This window comes from Chionomys nivalis, chromosome X, assembly GCF_950005125.1.
Source record: "Chionomys nivalis chromosome X, mChiNiv1.1, whole genome shotgun sequence".
Lineage (NCBI taxonomy): Eukaryota > Metazoa > Chordata > Mammalia > Rodentia > Cricetidae > Chionomys > Chionomys nivalis.
The window spans coordinates 17,617,746-17,638,299 of NC_080112.1; the positions used below are offsets into that span (position 1 = coordinate 17,617,746).

The following is a 20,554-nucleotide window of genomic DNA, read 5'->3' on the forward strand; positions in this document are numbered from 1 at the left end:
GGCAACAGAATAAAATCCCAGTTCAGGAAAAGAAAAGAGAGAGTCATAACATCCTCAAACAAAATAAAAAGGGAGTGGTCTGAAAAGCAGGGCCATGGCTAGCCTGACAGCAACTGTAGAATAGTGAAGACTTTCCATTTCATAGCAAGGATAAGACAAGACACCCACTACAACTATATCCCATGAACATCCTATTAGAAATAGTAGACATCAAAATAAGGCTAATAAAGGCTGGGGAAAATTCCTTTGCTCATAAGGTGCATGGTGTGCAGGTATAAGGACCTGATTTGTATCCCCAGGGTCCAGGTAAAAGTCTGGACAGTACATTACATGTCAGTAACCCCAGTACTGAGGAGCAAAGACAGGAAGACTCTGGACTTTCACTGACCAGTCATTAGCCAAAGCAATGAGATCAGGCTCAGAAGAGATTCTGTGTGTGTGTGGTGTGTGTGTGTGTGTGTGTGAGAGAGAGAGAGAGAGAGAGAGAGAGAGAGAGAGAGAGAGAGAGAGAGAGGCAGAAGAAGGAGGAGGAGAAGAGGAAGAAGAAGAAGAAGAAGAGGAGGAGGAGGAGGAGGAGGAGGAGGAAGAGGAAGAAGAAGAAGAAGAAGAAGAAGAAGAAGAAGAAGAAGAAGAAGAAGAAGAAGAAGAAGAAGAAGAAGAAGAAGAAGAAGAAGAAGAAGAAGAAGTTGTTGTTGTTGTTGTTGTTGTTTCCCCCAATGCTGACTTCTGGCTTCCACACATACATGCACAGGCAAGTGCACCTACAAACACAAATACATACACACTAAAAACTAAAAAACTGAAAAGGCTAATAAAAGGAATAAAGTGGGAGGTAGGAAAACAGCTGAAGAAGTGTGAGTGCTTGTTACACTAGCATGACAACAGGGTAACAAGTCAAGCATAATGTGTGCACCTGCAGCCCTGCACTAAGAGGAGTGGGGATTGCTGTGGCCACCATATTAGGTTCAGGCTCAGTGAGAGCTGTCTCAAGGTAGCAGGGTAGGAAGTGACAGAGTCGTACACCCCATTTTCTCCTCTGGAATCTGTTCACACATACTCATTCACACTCAAAAAGAGAAATATCACTAAGGAAAACACAAAACTGTTGCGTGAAAAATCTATAAAATATCTAAAACTAGCAAACTAGTCTTACAAATGTACATGATACACAAATGATGTACAAAGGTTAAATATCATTTGTCCAAAATAATAGGACCAGAAGTGTCTCAGATTTTGCAGGTTTTGGATGAAATATTTACATAGATTCTACTTAGTGCTTGCACAATTCCTAATCCAAAAATCTGAAAGTGGAAATGCTCAAAATCCCAAAATATAAAATATTTTGCACTTTGGAGTTTAAGATTAGGACAAATGAGTCAACTCATATTCTATATTTTATATCTAATCAATTGCATTTGGCATATTAGCATAAAATAATTGTAATTTTAAAATATTTCATTTGCAACAACAGCATAGAAATAAGATATTCAAGAATAAACTCAAAACACAGCCAGGTGTGGTGGTACAAGTCTATTAAAATACCAGCAACTTGGAGTCAGAGATAAGAGGACTGTGAGCTTGAAGCCAACCTGGAACACATAGTGAGTTCAAGGTCAACCTGACCCATAAAGCAAGATTTCATTTAAAATCTTGAGGTCAGGGGCTGGAGCGCCATGGTAGAGCATCTGTCTACTATGTGCAAGGCTATAGTGGTTAGATCCCCAGCATTGCAAAAAATGTTGATTAACTACCATATCAGCTCTTCACATGAAAACTATGGAACACTGCGGAGACAAACTAGAAAACTAAGCAAATGTCCATGGGTTAAAAGACTCAATATGGTTAAGGACTAAATTTCTCCAAAATTGATCAGTAGTTTCAATTCCAGTCACAATATAATTTTTTGCATAGATTTTCAGGTAGATGTAAAAATTCATGTAGGTTTAGAAAAGGTTTAGAGTAACAAACTTAAAAAGAAAATGAAGGGCTCATACGATCTGACTTTCACGCTGCAGGTACCAGGGGAATAAGAAAATAGGCAAGAGGATGTAGCCTTAAAATCAAGCTTCAGATCAGTGTGGCGATTTCTCAGGAAATTTGGGATCAACCTACCCCAAGATCCAGTAATACCACTATTGGGAATATACCCAAGAGATGCCACATCAAATGACAAAAGTATCTGTTCAACTATGTTCATAGCAGCATTGTTTGTAATAGCCAAAACCTGGAAACAACCTAGATGCCCTTCAATGGAGGAATGGATGAAGAAAGTGTGGAATATATACATATTAGAGTACTACTCAGCAGTAAAAAACAATGACTTCTCGAATTTTGCGTGCAAATGGATGGAAATAGAAAACACTATCCTGAGTGAGGTATCCCAGACTCAAAAAGAGGAACATGGGATGTACTCACTCATAATCGGTTTCTAACCATAAAATAAAAGACATTAAGCATATAATGTGTGATCCTATAGAAGCTAAATAAGAAAGTGAACCCAAAGAAAATCATATAGTCATCCGCATGGAGAGGGGGAAGTAGACAAGATTCCAGGGCAAAAACTGGGAACTTGCGGGTGAGGTGGCATGGGGCAAAGGGGAAATGGGATGAGAAATATGAGAAGGGGAGGATGGGAGGAGCTCGGAGGATTGGGATGGTTGGGATATAGGAAGGATGGATACGGGAGCAGCGAAGTATATATCCTATCTAAGGGAGCCATCTTAGGGTTGGCAAGAGACTTGACTCTTGAGGGGTTCGCAGGTGTCCAGGAATATGTCCCCAGCTGGTACCTTGGGCAACTAAGGAGAGGGAACCTGAAATGACCCTATCCTATACTGATGAATATCTTGCATATCACCTTAGAACCTTCATCTGGCGATGGATCGAGGTAGAGACAGAGTCTCAATTTGGAGCAACGGTCTGAGCTCTTAAGGTCCAAATGAGGAGCAGAAGGAGGGAGAACATGAGCAAAAAATCAGGACCACGAGGGATGCACCCACCCACTGTGACAGTGGAACTGATTTATTGGGAGCCCACCAAGGCCAGCTGGTCTGGGACTGAATAAGCATGGGTTGATTCCGGACTCTCTGAGCATGGCGGTCAATGAAGACTGATGAGAAGCCAAGGACAATGGCACTAGGTTTCGATCCTAATACATGAACTGGCTTTGTGGGAGCTTAGCCTGTTTGGACGCTCACCTTTCTGGACGTAGATAGAAGGACCTTGGTCTTCCCGCAGGGCAGGGAATTTGGACTGCTCTTCAGTAACGAGAGGGAGGGGGAATGGAGTGGGGGGAGGAGAAGAGGAGTGGGGATAGGGGGAGGGAAGTGGGGGGAGGGCAATATTTGGGAGGAGGGGAGGGAAATGGGAAATGGGGAGCAGGTGGAAATTTTAATTAAAAAAGAATAAAAATAAATAAATAAGTAAAAAAAATAAATAAATTAAAAAAAAAAATCAAGCTTCAGGTTCAGTGAGAGACCCTGTCTCAATGACAGATCAAGATGCCTGACAGCCTCCTCTAGCCTGTGCACATGTATGCACAGGTGAACATATACACACACGAGCACATACAAACCATATCACACTCACACACCATGCACACACACTCACACGCACACACACACACACACCAGTATAGGTACCAATACAGTGTAGCAATAACACAAGAATTTATAAAAAAAAATAAACAAATGTAACAACACAGAAAGCCTAGAAATAGGCTTATTTCCCAACTCTTTTATTTATTTATTTATTTTGAGATTTTCACGTATGAGCACTCTATTTCATATCTCCCTCCCGCTTCTTCCTCCAGTTCTTCCTGTGTCCCCTCCACTCTTTTTCAAATTCATATTCATAACCTCTTATTCTTAAATCATTATTGTTTGTTCTTTGTCTCTGTCCTTCCCCATCTCGACTATCCAGTTCCCTCAAGTTCTCCCACCTCCCCTTCTTCCTTCCCACCTCCTCTTCTTCCCTCTTCCTCTCCCTTCTGCCCGCCCTTCTCCCCCCACCCCCATACTCTCAATTTTGTCAGATCTTGTCTATTTTCCCCTTCCCAGGGGGATCTATATATGTTTCTCTTAGGGTTCACCTTGTTACTTAGCTTCTCTAAGGTCGTGGACTGTAGGCTCATCCTTTGCTTTACAGGGCTAGTAAGAAACCTGGCACTAGAGAAATTACCAGGAATCCACAAGGATGACCCCAGCTACAACCCTAAGCAATAGTGGAGAGAGTGGCCGAACTGGCCTTGCCCTGTAATCAGATTGATGACTATCTTAAATGTCACCATAGAACCTTCATCCAGCAACTGATGAAGACAAGGACAAAGATCCGAAGCAGAGCACTGGGCTGAGCACCCAAAGTGGGAGAAGTGAGAATATGAGCAAAGAGGTCAAGACCATGAAGGGAACACCCACTGAAACAGTCTACCTGAGCTCATGGGAGCTCACCAACTCCAGCCAGACAGGGAAGGAACCAGCATAGGATCAAGCTAGACCCTCTGAATGTGGGTGACAGTTGTTTGGCTAGAGAAGACTGTGGGGCCACTGGTGGTGGCACCAGAATTTGTCACTGCTGCTTGTACTGGGTTTTCAGAACCCATTCTTTCTGGATGGATACCTCGCTCAGCCTAGATATAGTAGGGAGGGCCTTGAACCTTCCTCAAAGCAATTTGCCTTACCCTCTCTGAGGAGTGGATGGGGGTGGGGTGGGAGAAAGGTGGAGGGAATGGGAGGAGGGGAGGGAGTGGGAACTGGGATTGGTGTGCATAATGAAAACAGATAGTTTATTTTCCTTTTTAAAAAAATGAAATAAAAAAGTGAAAAAATATTGTTACATACACACACATACACGGAGAAAAAGATGTAGATGCATATACATTTATAAATACAACCTGCTAAGTTCATTTAGTATATTTGTGTGTTCAGGGCTTGAGACTGGATCACCTGTTAGAAGTTTGTTCCTAGAGAAGACTGATTCTCCTTCTCTTAGCAGCCATTAACTGCTTGCAGCTCATCATTTAGGGTGAGGTTTTATGAGATCCTTCCCCCAACTGTTTTTTTGAAATGTATTATCACTTGATTTTCTTTTGTTAAATGTAACAAAGAACTTCAATGGGAAGGGGAAAGTCCTTAATAAGCAGTGTTGTTTGCAAAACTAAATATTCATTTCTAACAAAGTGATCTCATACCTTGTAAGAAAGTTAGCTCATGGAGATGCTTCCTCCTAAGCATAAAAGTTAAAAACCAAAGAGTTTTTTTTAAGAGAATGTTTTCATGATGGACCCCCTGCCAATTTTTTTTCCAGACAAATCATATATAGTTACTAGTAAGGTAAAAGAACTGCAAATTAGATTTCAGAAAAAGTTCTAAATGTGTGCCTAAGAAAAGACACCACTGAGAAAATGACAGGAAAGTTGTAAAGAACAATAAGCCAATTAAAATACAAACAAAAGACTTTGACAGCTAAATCAACAAAGAAGTTATGCGAGCAATCAAGATGAAAATGAAAGCTTCCTGCCCATCATTAGCCACAGGAGAAAAGAACATGGGAATTTGTATAAGTATAAGTATATACCCTATGAGCCAGCTCCTCAATTTCTAAGTATTTGTCCAAGACACATGAAAACAAGTCCACACAAAGACTTTCATGCAAACATTCACAAGAGCACACTATTTGTAGTACCTGCAAACTGGAGACAGCCTAATATACAGAAACAGTAGAATAAATTAAAATGTGCACGATATATTTATTCAATGAAATATTATTCATCAACAATAAATTCATCAGTAAAAACAAAATGACTAATTTTGAGTGATTAATATGGAAAACAAAATGATTAATTTCAAAACAAAGTAATATATATGAAAGAAGAGAATCACGTATATACCACATGATTCATTTTGGAGTTATAAAGATCTAGAGCATGAACAAATAATGCCAGGAAAATGTCCTGATGGTGGTGGCCCTGGAGGAAAGTGGGGGTCTTTCAGGAGCAATAGCAATAGTCTGCTCTTGAGAGAGTGTGGGGCTAAGTGTGCATATGCCTTAGCTAAATTCAGAGACCATGGGCTTAAGATTTGTATGTTTTCCCATACATAAATTTATAATTTTAAGGTGTAAAAATAAAATCTGGTCCCTCAGGTTGCTCTGGAGTAGCATGCGACCCGCCAGAGGCTGAAGTGCTGCTGGATGGAGGAAAGGGCTGGGAATTTTTATAATTGGTGTATCATGGCTGCATTTCTCTATGGGATACAGCGTGATGAATCGGGGTAACTAACATCCGCATCATAGGAAACATTTGTCATTTGCTTCTGTTATCTAACTTCCGCCCAGACTTTAAATCCAGTCAAACATAGGTCCAAGTTCCAGCTTAACTGTTAGGCTGTTTCCTTGGGCACATTCTTTGACTTTCCTGTTACCTTATATGTTCCAACAATACTCAGTAGTGTAACATCCAACATCCAATAAGTTCTCCCTTGCATGATAGTCAACAGTCAACTAATATTTGGAATGATTTTAGGTGACAGAGCCAACTGTGATATCATTGCATACCACACAGACACCAGTAAAACTAAGATGTTAACCTACCGCTGGTTATACACAGGTCTTCCCTGGGATCTCGATGTTTTCTCATATTCCCATTCAGGTTAATAGTTTCCAAGGGTGCACTTTGGTTTTCCTAAGACCTTCATGGGTGAAGATCTGGAAGAGCATACATTTGGTTGCCTGGCTCTCAGTTTCCTGAGTTGCACTCACCTGGGGGGTTGTGACTTCTTCAGAGGCATGGATGCTGAAGGCCATACCTTCAAACATGTGGTCCACCCGTAACACAGCCAAAGCCAGTCTGGCCACAGTGAGATTTGCTGTTCTCCCCACAAACTCCATCTTGTGACCAGCACGCTCAATTATCCTCAGGATCCTGAAAGGAATCACAGGCAAATAGCACTCTTTTTGCCTTGATAAAACTCATCCTCCCACGATGTCTCACTGTAAAGCTTCACTTGGTCACTTCATTGTCATCTTGATGTTGTTTAGTAAAAGCCCTGACTCTGGAGCCCAGCAGATGGAGGTCTGTATCTCAGTGCCTCTAACTTCTGTAGGGGTGAACAAAATGACCTCCTAGAGCTTCGGTCCCCTTGCAAGCAAAGTCAGAGGTAGTAATAGCATGTATCTTATCTCTGAAGTCAGATCTCTCATGGTCTCCTTTGCCTTAGAAGTTCAGATTTTATTTGACCTATAAAGGAATGCCACCAAGTGGTTTGTGATGGAGGAAGGTCATTGGTTAAAAAATAAAGAAACTACTTGGCCCTCATAGGTTAGAACATAGGTGGGTAGAGTAAACAGAACAGAATGCTGGGAGGAAGAGGAAGTGAGCTCAGACTCGATAGCTCTCCTCTCTGGGGCAGATGTGATGAAGCTCCGACCCAGGATGGACGTAGGCTAGAATCTTCCCGGTAAGCGCACCTTGGGGTGCTACACACATTATTAGAAATGGGCTAGTCCAGGTGCGAGAGTTAGCCGAGAAGAGGCTAGATATAATGGGCCAAGCAGTGTTTAAAAGAATACAGTTTATGTGTTGTTATTTCGGGGCATAAGCTAGCCAGGCGACCAGGAGCTGGGGTGGCAGGAACACAGCCCGCAGCTCCCACAACAGGTTTGAAAAGCAATGTATGATCTGATGTGCACAGTGAAACACAATGGTGACTGATATATAGAAAATGGGGCACAGAGGGGCAGCAGCAGAAACAGAGGTCTGGAATAGAAGGCTTGAGCAGATGCACAGGGCACAGGGGAGGGAACTGAGAGTAGAACTGGGGGAGGGAGAAATGGTTGGATTCATTGACTCTACTAGAATATTTTAAGAGGTTTAAGGGTGTATAGATAGTGCTTCATATAAAAGTTGATGTCTTCTTTAATGTTGTTATGAATAGCCTCTTGTGTCCAATTAACACTGCCTATAAGGTAGGGAAAGATCACTAGGAGGAGTTGGAAAGAGTAGTGAGATAAATACACACATGCATGTGTGTGTGTGTGTGTGTGTGTGAGAGAGAGAGAGAGAGAGAGAGAGAGAGAGAGATGAAACTATATTGGGTAGGTATAGAAAGTTTTCAAAGGATAAATACAAATATAATGAAATGAATAAATAAAAATAAGACACTCATAAGTCAACCTCTCAAGGGGAAAACAAAGAGTTGGTTATTGACTCTTTGTTTTGGTAGAAAGTATCAACCAGAACCATTTCTACATTTTTCAGGGTTCCATGGGTTGGATGCATTTTGTAGACATGTGCAGCAGTCGGAAGGATTTCAGACTGGGACTTGAATAAGAATTTATCTGAAAAGGGGCTGGAGAGATGGCTCAGAGGTTAAGAGCATTGCCTGTTCCTCAAAGGTCCTGAGTTCAATTCCCAGCAATCACATGGTGGCTCACAACCATCTGTAAAGAGGTCTGGCGCCCTCTTCTGGCCTTCAGGCATACACACAGACAGAATATTGTATACATAATAAATAGATATTAAAAAAAAGAATTTATCTGAAGAGTCATCATCACTGAGAGTTTGTTCATATTCAAATGATTCTATCCACTGCACTGGACCCTGTCAATGCATAACTGCCTGGTTGCTGAGGAAGTAATACACTAACATCTAAGTTTCATGAAGTCGTGTCTCTGAGCCAAGCATTCAGACTTACTTATTGCTTACTGGAGGCAGGTTGGATGCTGAATCGCTTTGCTTCTCTGTCACTGTGCTGATGATTTGGAGTATCATCTGGGTTAGGTTGGCACTTATATCATCACAGTTGGAAATATCAGTTACTTTAGAAACAATAATCTCTGTCTCTTCTTCATCCAGAGCTGTAGACTTGTTCACCAGATTTAAAATGTGCTCTGCGACATCGTCTGCATTCTCTGGGAGGGGGGAACAAAATGGAAACCTTCACTTCTACCCTTAGTGTTGGACTGCATGGCTTCCTCCCCTTTAAAGAGAAAAGGCAGTGACTGGAACACACATCAAGTGAGCAAAGTTCACCAAAGGAAGCTACTGAATCTCAAGTGCTCCAATAGACATAGTTCCGGGAAGAATGAAAGCCAATTTTGTCTTCATTAACTCTGATTTCAATTGTGCTAGGGGAATCTTTTTGTCACTGAAGAATTATCTTGAAGGTTGATGCTAATTAAGACTTTTGAGTGTTGGCTCAAGTTAAGATCCCACCTATATTCAAATATCAGCAAACATTGAATCTAAGTTTTCATAATCAAGGGTAGTGATTACTATTCCCTGTCAAGAACAGACAATCCACAGGTAGAAAGAAAATATGGACCACATGATAAGAAGCAATTAATTTAGATTTTCTAAGGAGGAAGAACAATAGCTATTAGCTCGCCCACTTTTTTCTTCACTTTTTATTATGGAAATTTTCAAGCATATTCAGAAAGCAGGAGAATAGTCTAATAAATCGCCATGTACTTTATGAAACAGCCAGCTTCAACACATGTCAGTGGAAGGCTAATCTTAATTTATATCCTCTCTATGGCGGGTGGCGGTAGTGGCACACCTTTAATCCCAGCACTCAGGAGGCAGGGGTAGGGTGGATCTATGTGAGTTCAAGACCAGCCTGGTCTACAGAGTTCCAGGACAGGCTTCAAACCTTCACAGAGAAACCCTGTCTTGAAACACCAAAAAAAAAAAAAAAAGAAAGAAAGAAAAGAAAAGAATTTATATCCTTTCTCATCTACCTTTGCCCCATCCACATATCCTATAGCTTCCCCCACAAACATTTTAATACATATCTTTAAAATTAAACAACTTTTGTCTTAACCATTATCCTAATTAAATTAAAATTAAGAAAATTGCCAATAATATTTACAGCACCAAATCAAATGTCCAATCAGTGTTCAGATAATCCTTAGTTGCCTCATAAATGCTTGTTTAAATCTTCTTTCCTTGAGTCACCAACCCCCCTTTTAAAGTGAAGAAAACTACTAAATAAATACAATGCAAACTAGATATTACTTCACTATAATCCACATAAAGCTGATCTTCCTGGTTACGTCTTCCTAACTTAAAACCCAGCAACCAAAATATGCAGGGGAAAATTGAAGAAGAATTGATCTATTGAGAAAGATTCTGGAGAAAGAGAGAGAGCGCACGCAAGAGCACTCATGGCAAATTTAATACAGCTCATATTATGAATAAGCAGCTCTGTTTGGGAAAAGACAACAATTTGAGTGCAAAATTCACTTCCTCTCCTCCTCCTCCTCCTCCTCTTCCTCCTCCTCCTTCTCTTCCCTACCTCAAGCTCCACACAATTTTATTCCCAGGACATTTTCTGTTTTTCAAGTTTTCTTCTTTTATTCTTTTTATTTCATGAGCAACTCTGAGCTCATCAACGGAAGTTCGGCAATTCTAAGGAAGGTCTTCTGAAGCTGCTGCCCGTTACCCCAACTTACCCATGGCTTAGGTAGAAATAAGTTCACAAGCAATGTCAGTGTTTTGTCTGAGGAGATAGAAAGGAAGGAAATTGATTCTAAATTGATATTTTGTCCCTGTTAATATCTATCTTATGATTCATTCAGAAACAGAGAAGTCAGCGGCTTGGGAGATGACTCAGCGGGTAAAAGCACTTGCTGCCCAGCCTGACCACCTGAATCGGATCCTTAGGATTCACATGGTGGAAGCAGAGAACCAACTCCTTCAAGTTGTGTATGTACACACACACATACACACACACACACACAAATGTAGCATAAAACTTTGAAAAGAAGCTAAAAAAAACAAAATTAGTAGTAGAGGAAAAACATTGTGAGCTCCTTTCCCCTATCTTTCTGCTGTTGTTGTTAAGTTGTTCAGGCTTGGTTAGAAACAAAGTCACCAGAGCTCCTAGTCATGATTCTGTGGACTTCAATGGTGTGACTTCACTTCACGCTGTCCCTACTGTGCCAGAGTGACAGGAAACAACAGGCCAATAGGGGACGAACTGCACCGAGGAAAGCAATTATAGACTTCTCATCTGGAGTTAGATGTTTTGAAGGGAAATTCAGGATGGATGATAGTCATTGTTTAAAAAAAGCTGTGGGTTCCTAAGCAAGAGTGAAAAGGAATCTTCCTTTACAAGTTACAGAATGGATTCTCATAGCTTGAAATATTATTTCAGTTAATCCGCCAATAAATGTAACAATCGAAACAATAAGAGTCTGTATTTTTTTTAACTGAGCTATTGCTCTGAGCCAGTGCTGCATAACAAACCACCCCCCACTTTTCGACAACACAGCAGTTAATCATCATCTCTTGTGGTTCTGGGTTATTGAGTGGGCTCAACTGAGCAGCTCTCTTTTGGGACTTCCCAAGTCATTACAGTAGGATTAAAGCCAGGGCTGGACCCATCTGAAGGCTACACTGGCCTAGAACTTTCTCTCATACCAAGCAGCTGATGCTAAGCATCTGATCATCTGGGGCTGGAGGTGGCCCTCCCTCCACACAGCCTCTTCCAGTGACTTGAGTTCAAAGGTGGGTGGAATCCAGTGTGTACAAGAGCCAGTTTGTGTAAGCTTGGAAGAACCCAGTTTGTGAGTTTCTGGGAAATTTTGTGGTCTAGTTATTAAATGCAGGCACCATTAAATTTAAATTATACACACTTACAATAAAATTATATTAAAAACAATGAAGATTTTTAAAAACCCACCATTTGCTAATTATTTGGCTACATTTCACTGAAACATTTGGGACTGTTTACTCCCATTGTCTCTGTGTACACCCCTTGTTGACTTCACAGTTCACAGACTACATGATAGAGCTTATATTTTCCCTGATAATATTACAATATAAAAATATCAGATATTGTCCTTGGCTTCTCATCAGCCTTCATTGTCCGCCATGCTCAGAGAGTCCAGTTTCAACCCATGCTTTTTCAGTCCCAGACCAGCTGGCCTTGGTGGGGTCCCAATAGATCAGTTCCACTGTCACAGTGGGTGGGTGCATCCCTCGTGGTCCTGATTTCCTTGCTCATGTTCTCCCTCCTTCTGCTCCTCATTTGGACCTTAAGAGCTCAGACCGTTGCTCCAAATTGAGTCTCTGTCTCTACCTCGATCCATCGCCAGATGCGATCCTAATACATGAACTGGCTTTGTGGGTGCTTAGCCTGTTTAGACGCTCACCTTCCTGGACATAGATAGAAGACCTTCATCTTCCCGCAGGGCAGAGAATTTGGACTGCTCTCCAGTATCGAGAGGGAGGGGGAATGGTGTGGGGGGAGGAGAAGAGCAGTGGGGATGGGGGAGGGGACTGGGGGGAGGGGGCAATATTTGGGAGGAGGGGAGGGAAATGGGAAACGGGGAGCAGGTGGAAATTTTAATTAAAAAAGAATAAAAAATAAAAAAAAATATCAGATATGCCAAGCGGTGGTGGTACACTCCTTTAATGCCAGCACTCAGAGGACAAAGGCAGGCAGACCTCTGAGTTTGAGGCCAATCTGGTCTACAAATTTAGGCCCAGGACATCTAGAGCTACACAGAGAAACTCTGTCTCAAAAAAAAAATCCAAAATGGAAAAATAATAGCAAATGTTGCAAATCATTAATTCTATCCACTTTGAGATAGAATTGGTTGGTAAAATGTTTCTCAGTGTACTACCGAACTTCACAAAACACAATAGCTGTGTTCTATGAGAAAGCACCCTAAATGACAATGCACAAAGAAAGAATACCTATACTTCAGTCCTTTGAAACATTGGACTTTTTTGCCTACTCTTGAGACCCTTTTCCTCCAACTTGGTTGCCTCATTCAGCCTTGATATAAGGATTTGTAATTTGTTATTCCATGTATGGTTGATATCCCTTGGAGGTCTGCTCTTTTCCAAAGGGAAACAGAGTAGTAGATCTGGGTGAGAGGGGAGGTGTGTATGTGTGTGTGTATGTGTGTGTGTGTGTGTGTGTGTGTGTGTGTGTGTGTGTGTGTATGGTTGGGAAGAGAATTGAGAGGAGTGGAGGAAGGGGAAACTGCAGTCAGTATGTGTTGAATCAGAGAAGAAAAAAAATACAAAAAAATATTAAACCCATAATTGACAATGTTGCTACTGTCAAAATTTTACCACATTAAGAATCCAGCTTCAGTTGGTAAAAGAGGGATGAAATGATGTTTGGCATTTTGAAGATGAGCTATAACAGTGGAATATTAACAACCTCACACAATGATTATTCATATTAGCGCCTTCACGCAGATTAAGATATGAAGACAGATGACACTCTAACCCTTTCTGACTCCAGAACTTGAGTGCTTTAGCATGACTTTTCACTATACCCTCTGTAGCCTTTCATTTCTTTTCTCTACATGGTTGGGGGTTGAAATGGGAGTGCTTTGCCGGCCTTCTGTCTGGATCAGGAGGTAGAACTCAGAGTCTCACACAGGCCAGGAATTTATTCACCTCTGAGGCCACCCCCTGCTGCTATTCTCTGTCAATTGCTCACTGTCCTGCCTGCCCTGATGGTGGAAAATGGCAGCCAGCTTCATCCAGGTCTGGTATATCTTCAGCATCATGTGACTAACAAAACCAAGGGAGCAAACAGAACTCAAAGAACTTTGAAAGGATGAAGTCTTTTTCCTAACATTATGATATAAGGGAGTTAAGATGAGCAAGTATTTATATGGGAGAATGTAGAAGGAGCTGCGGGGCTGCGTTCCTGCCACCCAGCTCCCGGCTGCCTGGCTAGCTTATGCCTTGAATAATTACATGGAAACTGTATTCTTTTAAACACTGCTTGGCCCATTAGTTCTAGCCTCTTAATGGCTAATTCTCACATCTTGCCTAACCCATATTTAGTAATCTGTGTAGCACCAGTCTTACCGGGAAAGATTCAGCATGTCTGACCTGGCAGCTTGCTTCATCGCATCTGCCCTGGAGAGGGGAGGCATGGCATCTGGCTCACTTCCTCTTCCTCCCAGCATTCTGTTCTGTTTACTCCACCCACCTATGTTCTAACCTATCAGGCCAAGCAGTTTCTTTATTAATTAACCAATGAAATCAACAGATTGGTATATGACACTCCCACATCAGGAGAACTATAGAGTTTTTCTCCAACTAAGAAATCTATTGTTTGTCACCAAAATTTAAAAAAAGAAAAAAAATAAATTGTTTCAATATGAGTTCATTTCTTTCCTTTACCCTGTGCTCAATCGCTGTTAAGTTTCCTTCTTAAGAAGAAGATGATCCCTCCAACGCTAGTAGGCTTCTAGTTTGCTTTTCACTTGTATGCATTTGGTGTAGTAGGGTCTTATGTTTTGTGTTGGTTTCATTGGTTAAATAAAGAAACTGCCTTGGCCTTTTGATAGGACAGAAAATTAGGCAGGCAGAGTAGACAGAACAGGATGCTGGGTAGAAGACAGTGTGGCAGACGCCATGGCTCCCCGGCCCAAGACGGATGTAGGCTAGAATCTTGCCAGTAAGCCACAGTCATGTGGTGATACATAGATTTATTAGAAATGGTTTAATTAAGATGTGAGAGTTAGCCAAGAAGAGGCCAGAGATAAAGGGCCAGGCAGTGCTTTAAATGAGTACAGTTTCTATGTAATTATTTCAGGTAAAGCTAGCCAGGCGGCGGGACGCAGCCTGCTCGCCTCATCACTACATGCGTTAGAGCCACCATATATCCAACTGTTCTTGTTCTCCGTTGCAGCTTCTCAGTTAATTTTCTAAAACTCTCAAGATAGTACAGTGCTTTTGTTCTTGTTATGGCTATGTGTTGTACTGGCATTTCACTTGTATTTTAATAAATAAAGTTTACCTGGGGATGGGGAAAGTAAAAAAGCCACACTGGCCAGCCTTACAGAGCAGCCAGCAATGACCTATGCCTTTAATCCCAGTAGCCACAATGACACGCACCTTTAACTCCAATAGCCACACTAGTTGGCACAGAAACCGGGTGGTGCATGCCTTTAATTCCAGTGGGGTACACCTTTAATCCCAGAACTAGAGAATATCATAAAATGGGAGGAGACAGCTCTCAGACACAGTCTCATTCTGAGATTCCTGGAGGCAGGATCACCATTTCAGACTGAGGTCAAGGTAGGAGCCAGTGGCTGGCTGCTTTGCTTTTCAGATCTTCAGGTTGACTTCATTTATTAAAATGCAATTGAAATACAACCACAATGTGTTGACTTTTTCTCCCACAAGAGAAAATTCTTATTTAGAGTGTCTAAAGCCAATGTGTCACTCAGAAAGAGGGAGGTTAGCCTGCATCAGGTCCTTTGTCCTTCCACCCACTCAGAACAGCCTGCAGCACCACCTCCCACCCCGATCCATGATTTCCCCTCTAGGATATCAGAGGTGGCTGACTTTTCTAACTCGGCCACATATTCTTTGCCAAAGAGCTCAAATGTAAATCTTCCATGAGGAAGACAAGCCAAAACAGTCCTCTGCCTTCCAGTCAATCCTTTGGTCCTTCTGTAAGGTGCTATTTTGTTTATGCCTAAACCGATGGCCATTCATTGAGGCAGAGACCCAATCTGGTAGTACAGCCAGCCATATCTACAAAGCTATGCAGAAATTGAAATTCTATGAGGAAAAGAGATTTCTTATATTTTCAGGCCCTACTTCCTAGTTCAAAGAAGCTCCTTTCTCACTGTAACCTTATGTGGTAGAAAAGGAAAAACAACGCTTCTCAGGCCTCTTCTGGAGGAACACAAATTCTATTCCTAAAGGATCAGCACTTATGACATTTCAAATGCCCCAATGACTCTGGAATTAGGATGTCAACATAAACATTTGGCTGGGGGTGGAGTGGTAGCAGAAACATTCAGAGTATAGCATATATTTCACCAAAAGAGATATGTAGATGACAGATAAGCATATGAAAAGATACTCAATTCATATGTCACTAGGGAGCTCCAAATTAAAGAAGCAATGAGGTAATAACATACAGCTATTAGAATGGCCTAAATCCAAAACACTGACAGCAGCAAATGCTGCAGAGGATGTAGGAAAAGAAAAAAAACTTAGAAGCAAACCATATGTCCCCAAGTAGGAGAATAGATAAACTGCCCTACATCCAGGCAATGGAATACTAATTACTAAAAAGAAATAAGTTTGCAGACCATAACAAGACAAAGGGGAGTGGAATTGTACACTGCTAAGAGCAAGAAGTTAACTTAAAATGGGTACACAGTGCATGACTTCAAGTATGCTATGTTCTGAGAAAGACAACCATGGAGATAATAAAAAGACCACTGAGTGCCAGAGACCAGAGGAGGGAAAGCAATGCGGAATGCATAAATGTACTACAAGGAGGCCTTAGAGGAGTGTGATTCTATGGATACATGTCATGTCCATTTTTACTCATAGTTACCAGTATACACTGTCCTGGTTAGTTCCTGGTTAATTTTATGTCAATTTTATACAAGCTAGTGTCATTTGGGATCAATTGAGAACATGCCTCCATCACACTTTCCTGAAAGTAAGTCTGTCAGGCATTTTCTTAGTTACTGATAAGTGTGGGATGGCCCAGTTTACTGTGAGTAATGCCATCCCTGGGCAAGTGGTACTGTGTGTATAAGAAAGAAGACTGAGTAAGCCTGTAGGCATCATTTCCCCACAGCCTTTGCTTCAGTTCCAGCCTCCAGGATCCTGTGTTCAATTCCTGCCCTGACTTCTCTCAGTGATGGAGTGTGCCTGAGAGTTATAGGCTAAAATAAACCCTTTCCTCCCCCAAGTTGCTTTCGGTTGAGGTGTTTTTTTATCACAGCTGTAGAGATCCTCACTAAGATATGCATTGTGCAGTGTCAAGAGTGAACCCCAATACAATGTGTCAACTGGGTCAAGGTAGAGTCATTCATTTTAACAAAGCCACCTGTCTGGTGACAGTGGGGACTGTGCATGTGTGGCAAACACACAGAGGAGCTCTAGATTGTCTTTGCTGTTGCTGTGACTTACTGGACATAGTGGCAGATGACTGGAACCCCCACACTTAGGAGGCTGAGGCAAGATCATATTTTGGGGTACAGATTATACCTAGCATAACCCTATCTCAAAAGACTAGCTATTATTCTTAACCTGTTTCTCTTCTAGAGAAAGAGATTTTTATGAAAAAATCAAATTCTCTTTCCTAGACTGAGTAGGACATCAAGAGAAAAGACATAAATTACTAAAATCCAGAGTAAATGTATACATGATGGGGAGAGAAGGCACTGGTACCAGCTGTAACTAAAAGATGGGCTTGTGTTCACAACAACAGGAGGAAATTGGAACCTTTGAATGGTGTCAGCAGGGATGCAAAATGGCTCAGCAGCTGTGGGAAACAGTTTTGCAGTTCTTTCAAAGGCTAAGTATAGAGTTACCAGATGACTTCAGAATTGTACTCTTCAGTATGTCCTAAGAGAAGAAAACATGTCTACTAGTCATTTGTACTACAAATATTCACAATCTGTCTATAAAAAATACCCCAACATGTAACCAATCAAATGCCCATCCACTGATAACTGACTCATAAAATGTGATATAGGTCAATTTAATACAGTATTATTCAACTATTTAGAATGGGGTAATGGCCCATGCTGCAATATGAAGAAACTTTACCAACACTTTGAGATGCCTACAATTAGCAAAATTCACACAGGTAGAAAGTGGATCGATGGCTGCCAGGAACTGTGGGAAGAAGGAAATAGAGGTTATGCTAACATGTACAGCAATTTGGGTAATGAAATGGTCTTTGTTACAAATTCCCTCCATATAATTCACAATGCTGGTTGCACAACAGAGTTACTGAGGAAAACCTCACTGAATAAGATCACCCACTAGACTGTATTTGCTAAATGGGGGAACCTGAGCATACCACCACAAAAAAAGTTTTGACATTACTTTGAGATATCAGATTTTGCTAATCAAATCACCTAAGGCTCTAAAACTTGATAACTTTAACATATTATCACTGTGTTCAAGAAGGTATTCTGAACCAGGCACTTCCACATCCTGTGGACTGAATTATAAATTGATACAACTAGTACAAAGAGCATTTTGATATTATATGATTGCCTCAAGCAATCCCATTTTCCAGAATTTATGCTTAACACTAATTTACACTGCCCAAATTGTTTATAAAATTGAATATTGTAATTGTAAGATATTGTGACATTTGTAATATCCATTGGAGCATTCTGTTTCTTTGAAACTGATAAATCCATGAATTAGGAGTCGTGTGTGTGTGTGTGTGTGTGTGTGTGTGTGTGTGTGTGTATGTGTGCGTGCTGTTATTAGTTTGTTTTTGAAACAGTTCTCTCACTATGTGACCAAGGCTGATCTTGAGCCCAGGATCTTCCTGCCTCAGCCTCCCAAGTGCTGGGATTCTAGAAATGTGCTGAGCCAACATCCTGTTGCCTTTGCAGCACCATTTCTGCCTGAATGTTGACATGCTCCCTGCCATGATGATAATGGACTGAACTTCTGAACCTGTGCTGCAACTAAACAGAGAGGATGAAGAAGTGAGTGATCACCCACCCAGTGGGTCATGCCACCCTCTAGGCAAAACCCCGGGCCCCCTCCGCCACCTGCCTCAGCTTCTCTAGCCAGCCAGAAGGCAAGCTTCCTGCAGGTAGGCTGCTCCAACACCCCCATTCCACCAATTGGAGACTGTACACTACAAGTCCCATTCCACCCCCAAACCCTCCTATCCCCTGTAAGCTCAGATGAACTCTGAAGCACAGGCTGCGACTACTTAGAGTGGACCAAGAGAACAAACCAAGAGATCAGACCAAGAGAGTGGACCAAGAAAGCAGGTCAAGAGAGACCTCAGCAGCTCCCTGAGACACAGACAGTGACAGTACAGAGCAGACCAAGAACAGCTCCCAAAGACATGGACAACAACTTCAAGAATTGGACCAAGAGGCACTTCTGGCACCAATTGGAGGAAAAGATGGGTAGGTGCCAATGCAAGAATTCATTCAACAACCTAAAAAGCAACATGGTAACACCAGAGCCCAATGGTCATACAACAGGAAGACTTGATCAATCTAACCCAGAAGACGCAGAAGGAAACTGTTTTAAATGTAACTTTATGAGGATGGAGACCTTTAAAGAGGAAACGAAAAAATTCCTTAAAGAAATGGATGAAAAGAAAAACAAAAAATTGGAAGAAATCAACAAATCTCCTAAAGAAACCCAAGAAAACCAGAAAAAAATAATCAAACAGGTGATGTATTCTGTGAACACCATTGGTTAATAAAGGACTGCTTTGGGCCTATGCAGGGTATAGAGGTAGGTGAGGAAAACTAAGCTGAATGCTGGGAGAAAGGAGGCAGAGTAGAGAGAAGCCATGTAGCCCTGCCGGAGACAGACACCAGAGACTTGATGGTAGGCCACAACCCCTTGGTAAGGCACAGATTAATGGAGATGAGTTAAATCAAGATGTAAAAACTAGCCAATAAGAAGTTAGAGCTAATAGGACAAGTAGTGATTTAATTAATATAGTTTCTGTGTGATTATTTCAGTTCTGGGTGGCCGGGACGAACAAGCAACCTCCTTACAACATACCCAAAGGATGCTCAATCATACTACAAGGACATTTGTTTAACTATGTTCATAGCAACATTATTTGTAATAGCTAGAACCTGGAAACAACCTAAATGCCCCTCAGCCAAAGAATGGATAAAGAAAATGTGATACATTTACACAATGGAGTACTACTCAGCCGTAAAAAAAAATATGATCCATCTTAAAATTTGCATTCAAATAAATGGAACTAAAAAAAGTCTTAAGTGAGGTAACCCACACCCAGAAAGATGAACATGGTATGTACTTACTCATAAGTGGACACTAGCTGTAAAGTAAAGGATAGCAAGCCTATAGTCCTCAACCCTAAAGAAGCTAAGTAACAAGGTGAACCCTAAGAGCAACATAAATAGATCCCCTGGGAAGGGGAAATAGACAAGACCTCCTGACAAAATTGGGAGCATGGAGCTGGGGGAAGAAGGGAGGGCAGAAGACGAGGAGGAGGGAAGAAGGGGAGCAGGGAGGAGAACTTGAGGGAACGGGATAGTTGAGATTGGGGAAGGACAGAAATGAGAGCAAGAAAGAAGATAACTTGATTGAGGGAGCCATTATGGGGCAAGCAAGAACCTAGCACTAGAGAAATTCCCAGGAATCCACAAGGATGACCCCAGCTAAGACCCTAAGTGGAGAAGGTACCCAATTTGGCCTTGCCCTATAGTCAGACTGATGAATATCTTAAATGTTACCGTGGAACCTTCATCCAGCAACTGATGGAAGCAGAGGCAGAGACCCACAGCAGAGCACTGGACTGAGCTCTCAAAGTTCAGTTGAAGAGTAAGAGGAGTGAAACTATGAGCAAAGAGGTCAAGATCATGATAGGTTCACCCACTGAAACAGCTGACCTGAGCTAATGAGAGCTCACCGACTCCAGCCGGACAAGGAAGGAACAAGGATAGGACCAAAGCAGGCACTCTAAACATGACAGTTGTATGGCTGTGGCAGACTATGGGGTCACTGGCCGTGGCACCAGGATTTATCCCTGCTGCTTGTACTGTTTTTTTGGAATCCTAGATATAGTGTGTGTGG

The 20,554-nt window shown here is 41.6% G+C and overlaps 1 protein-coding gene across 1 annotated transcript in view; it reads right to left on the minus strand.

Moving 5' to 3' along the window:
• Adgrg4 (adhesion G protein-coupled receptor G4) overlaps positions 1 to 20,554 on the minus strand; it is a 101,487-nt gene that overhangs the window by 41,920 nt on the left and 39,013 nt on the right. The window contains exons 10-11 of the mRNA XM_057759547.1: positions 8,691 to 8,907; positions 6,757 to 6,919 (exon numbers count right to left, since the gene is read on the minus strand). Coding sequence (XP_057615530.1) covers positions 6,757 to 6,919; positions 8,691 to 8,907 — 380 coding nt within the window. The remainder of the gene's footprint in view (positions 1 to 6,756; positions 6,920 to 8,690; positions 8,908 to 20,554) is intronic.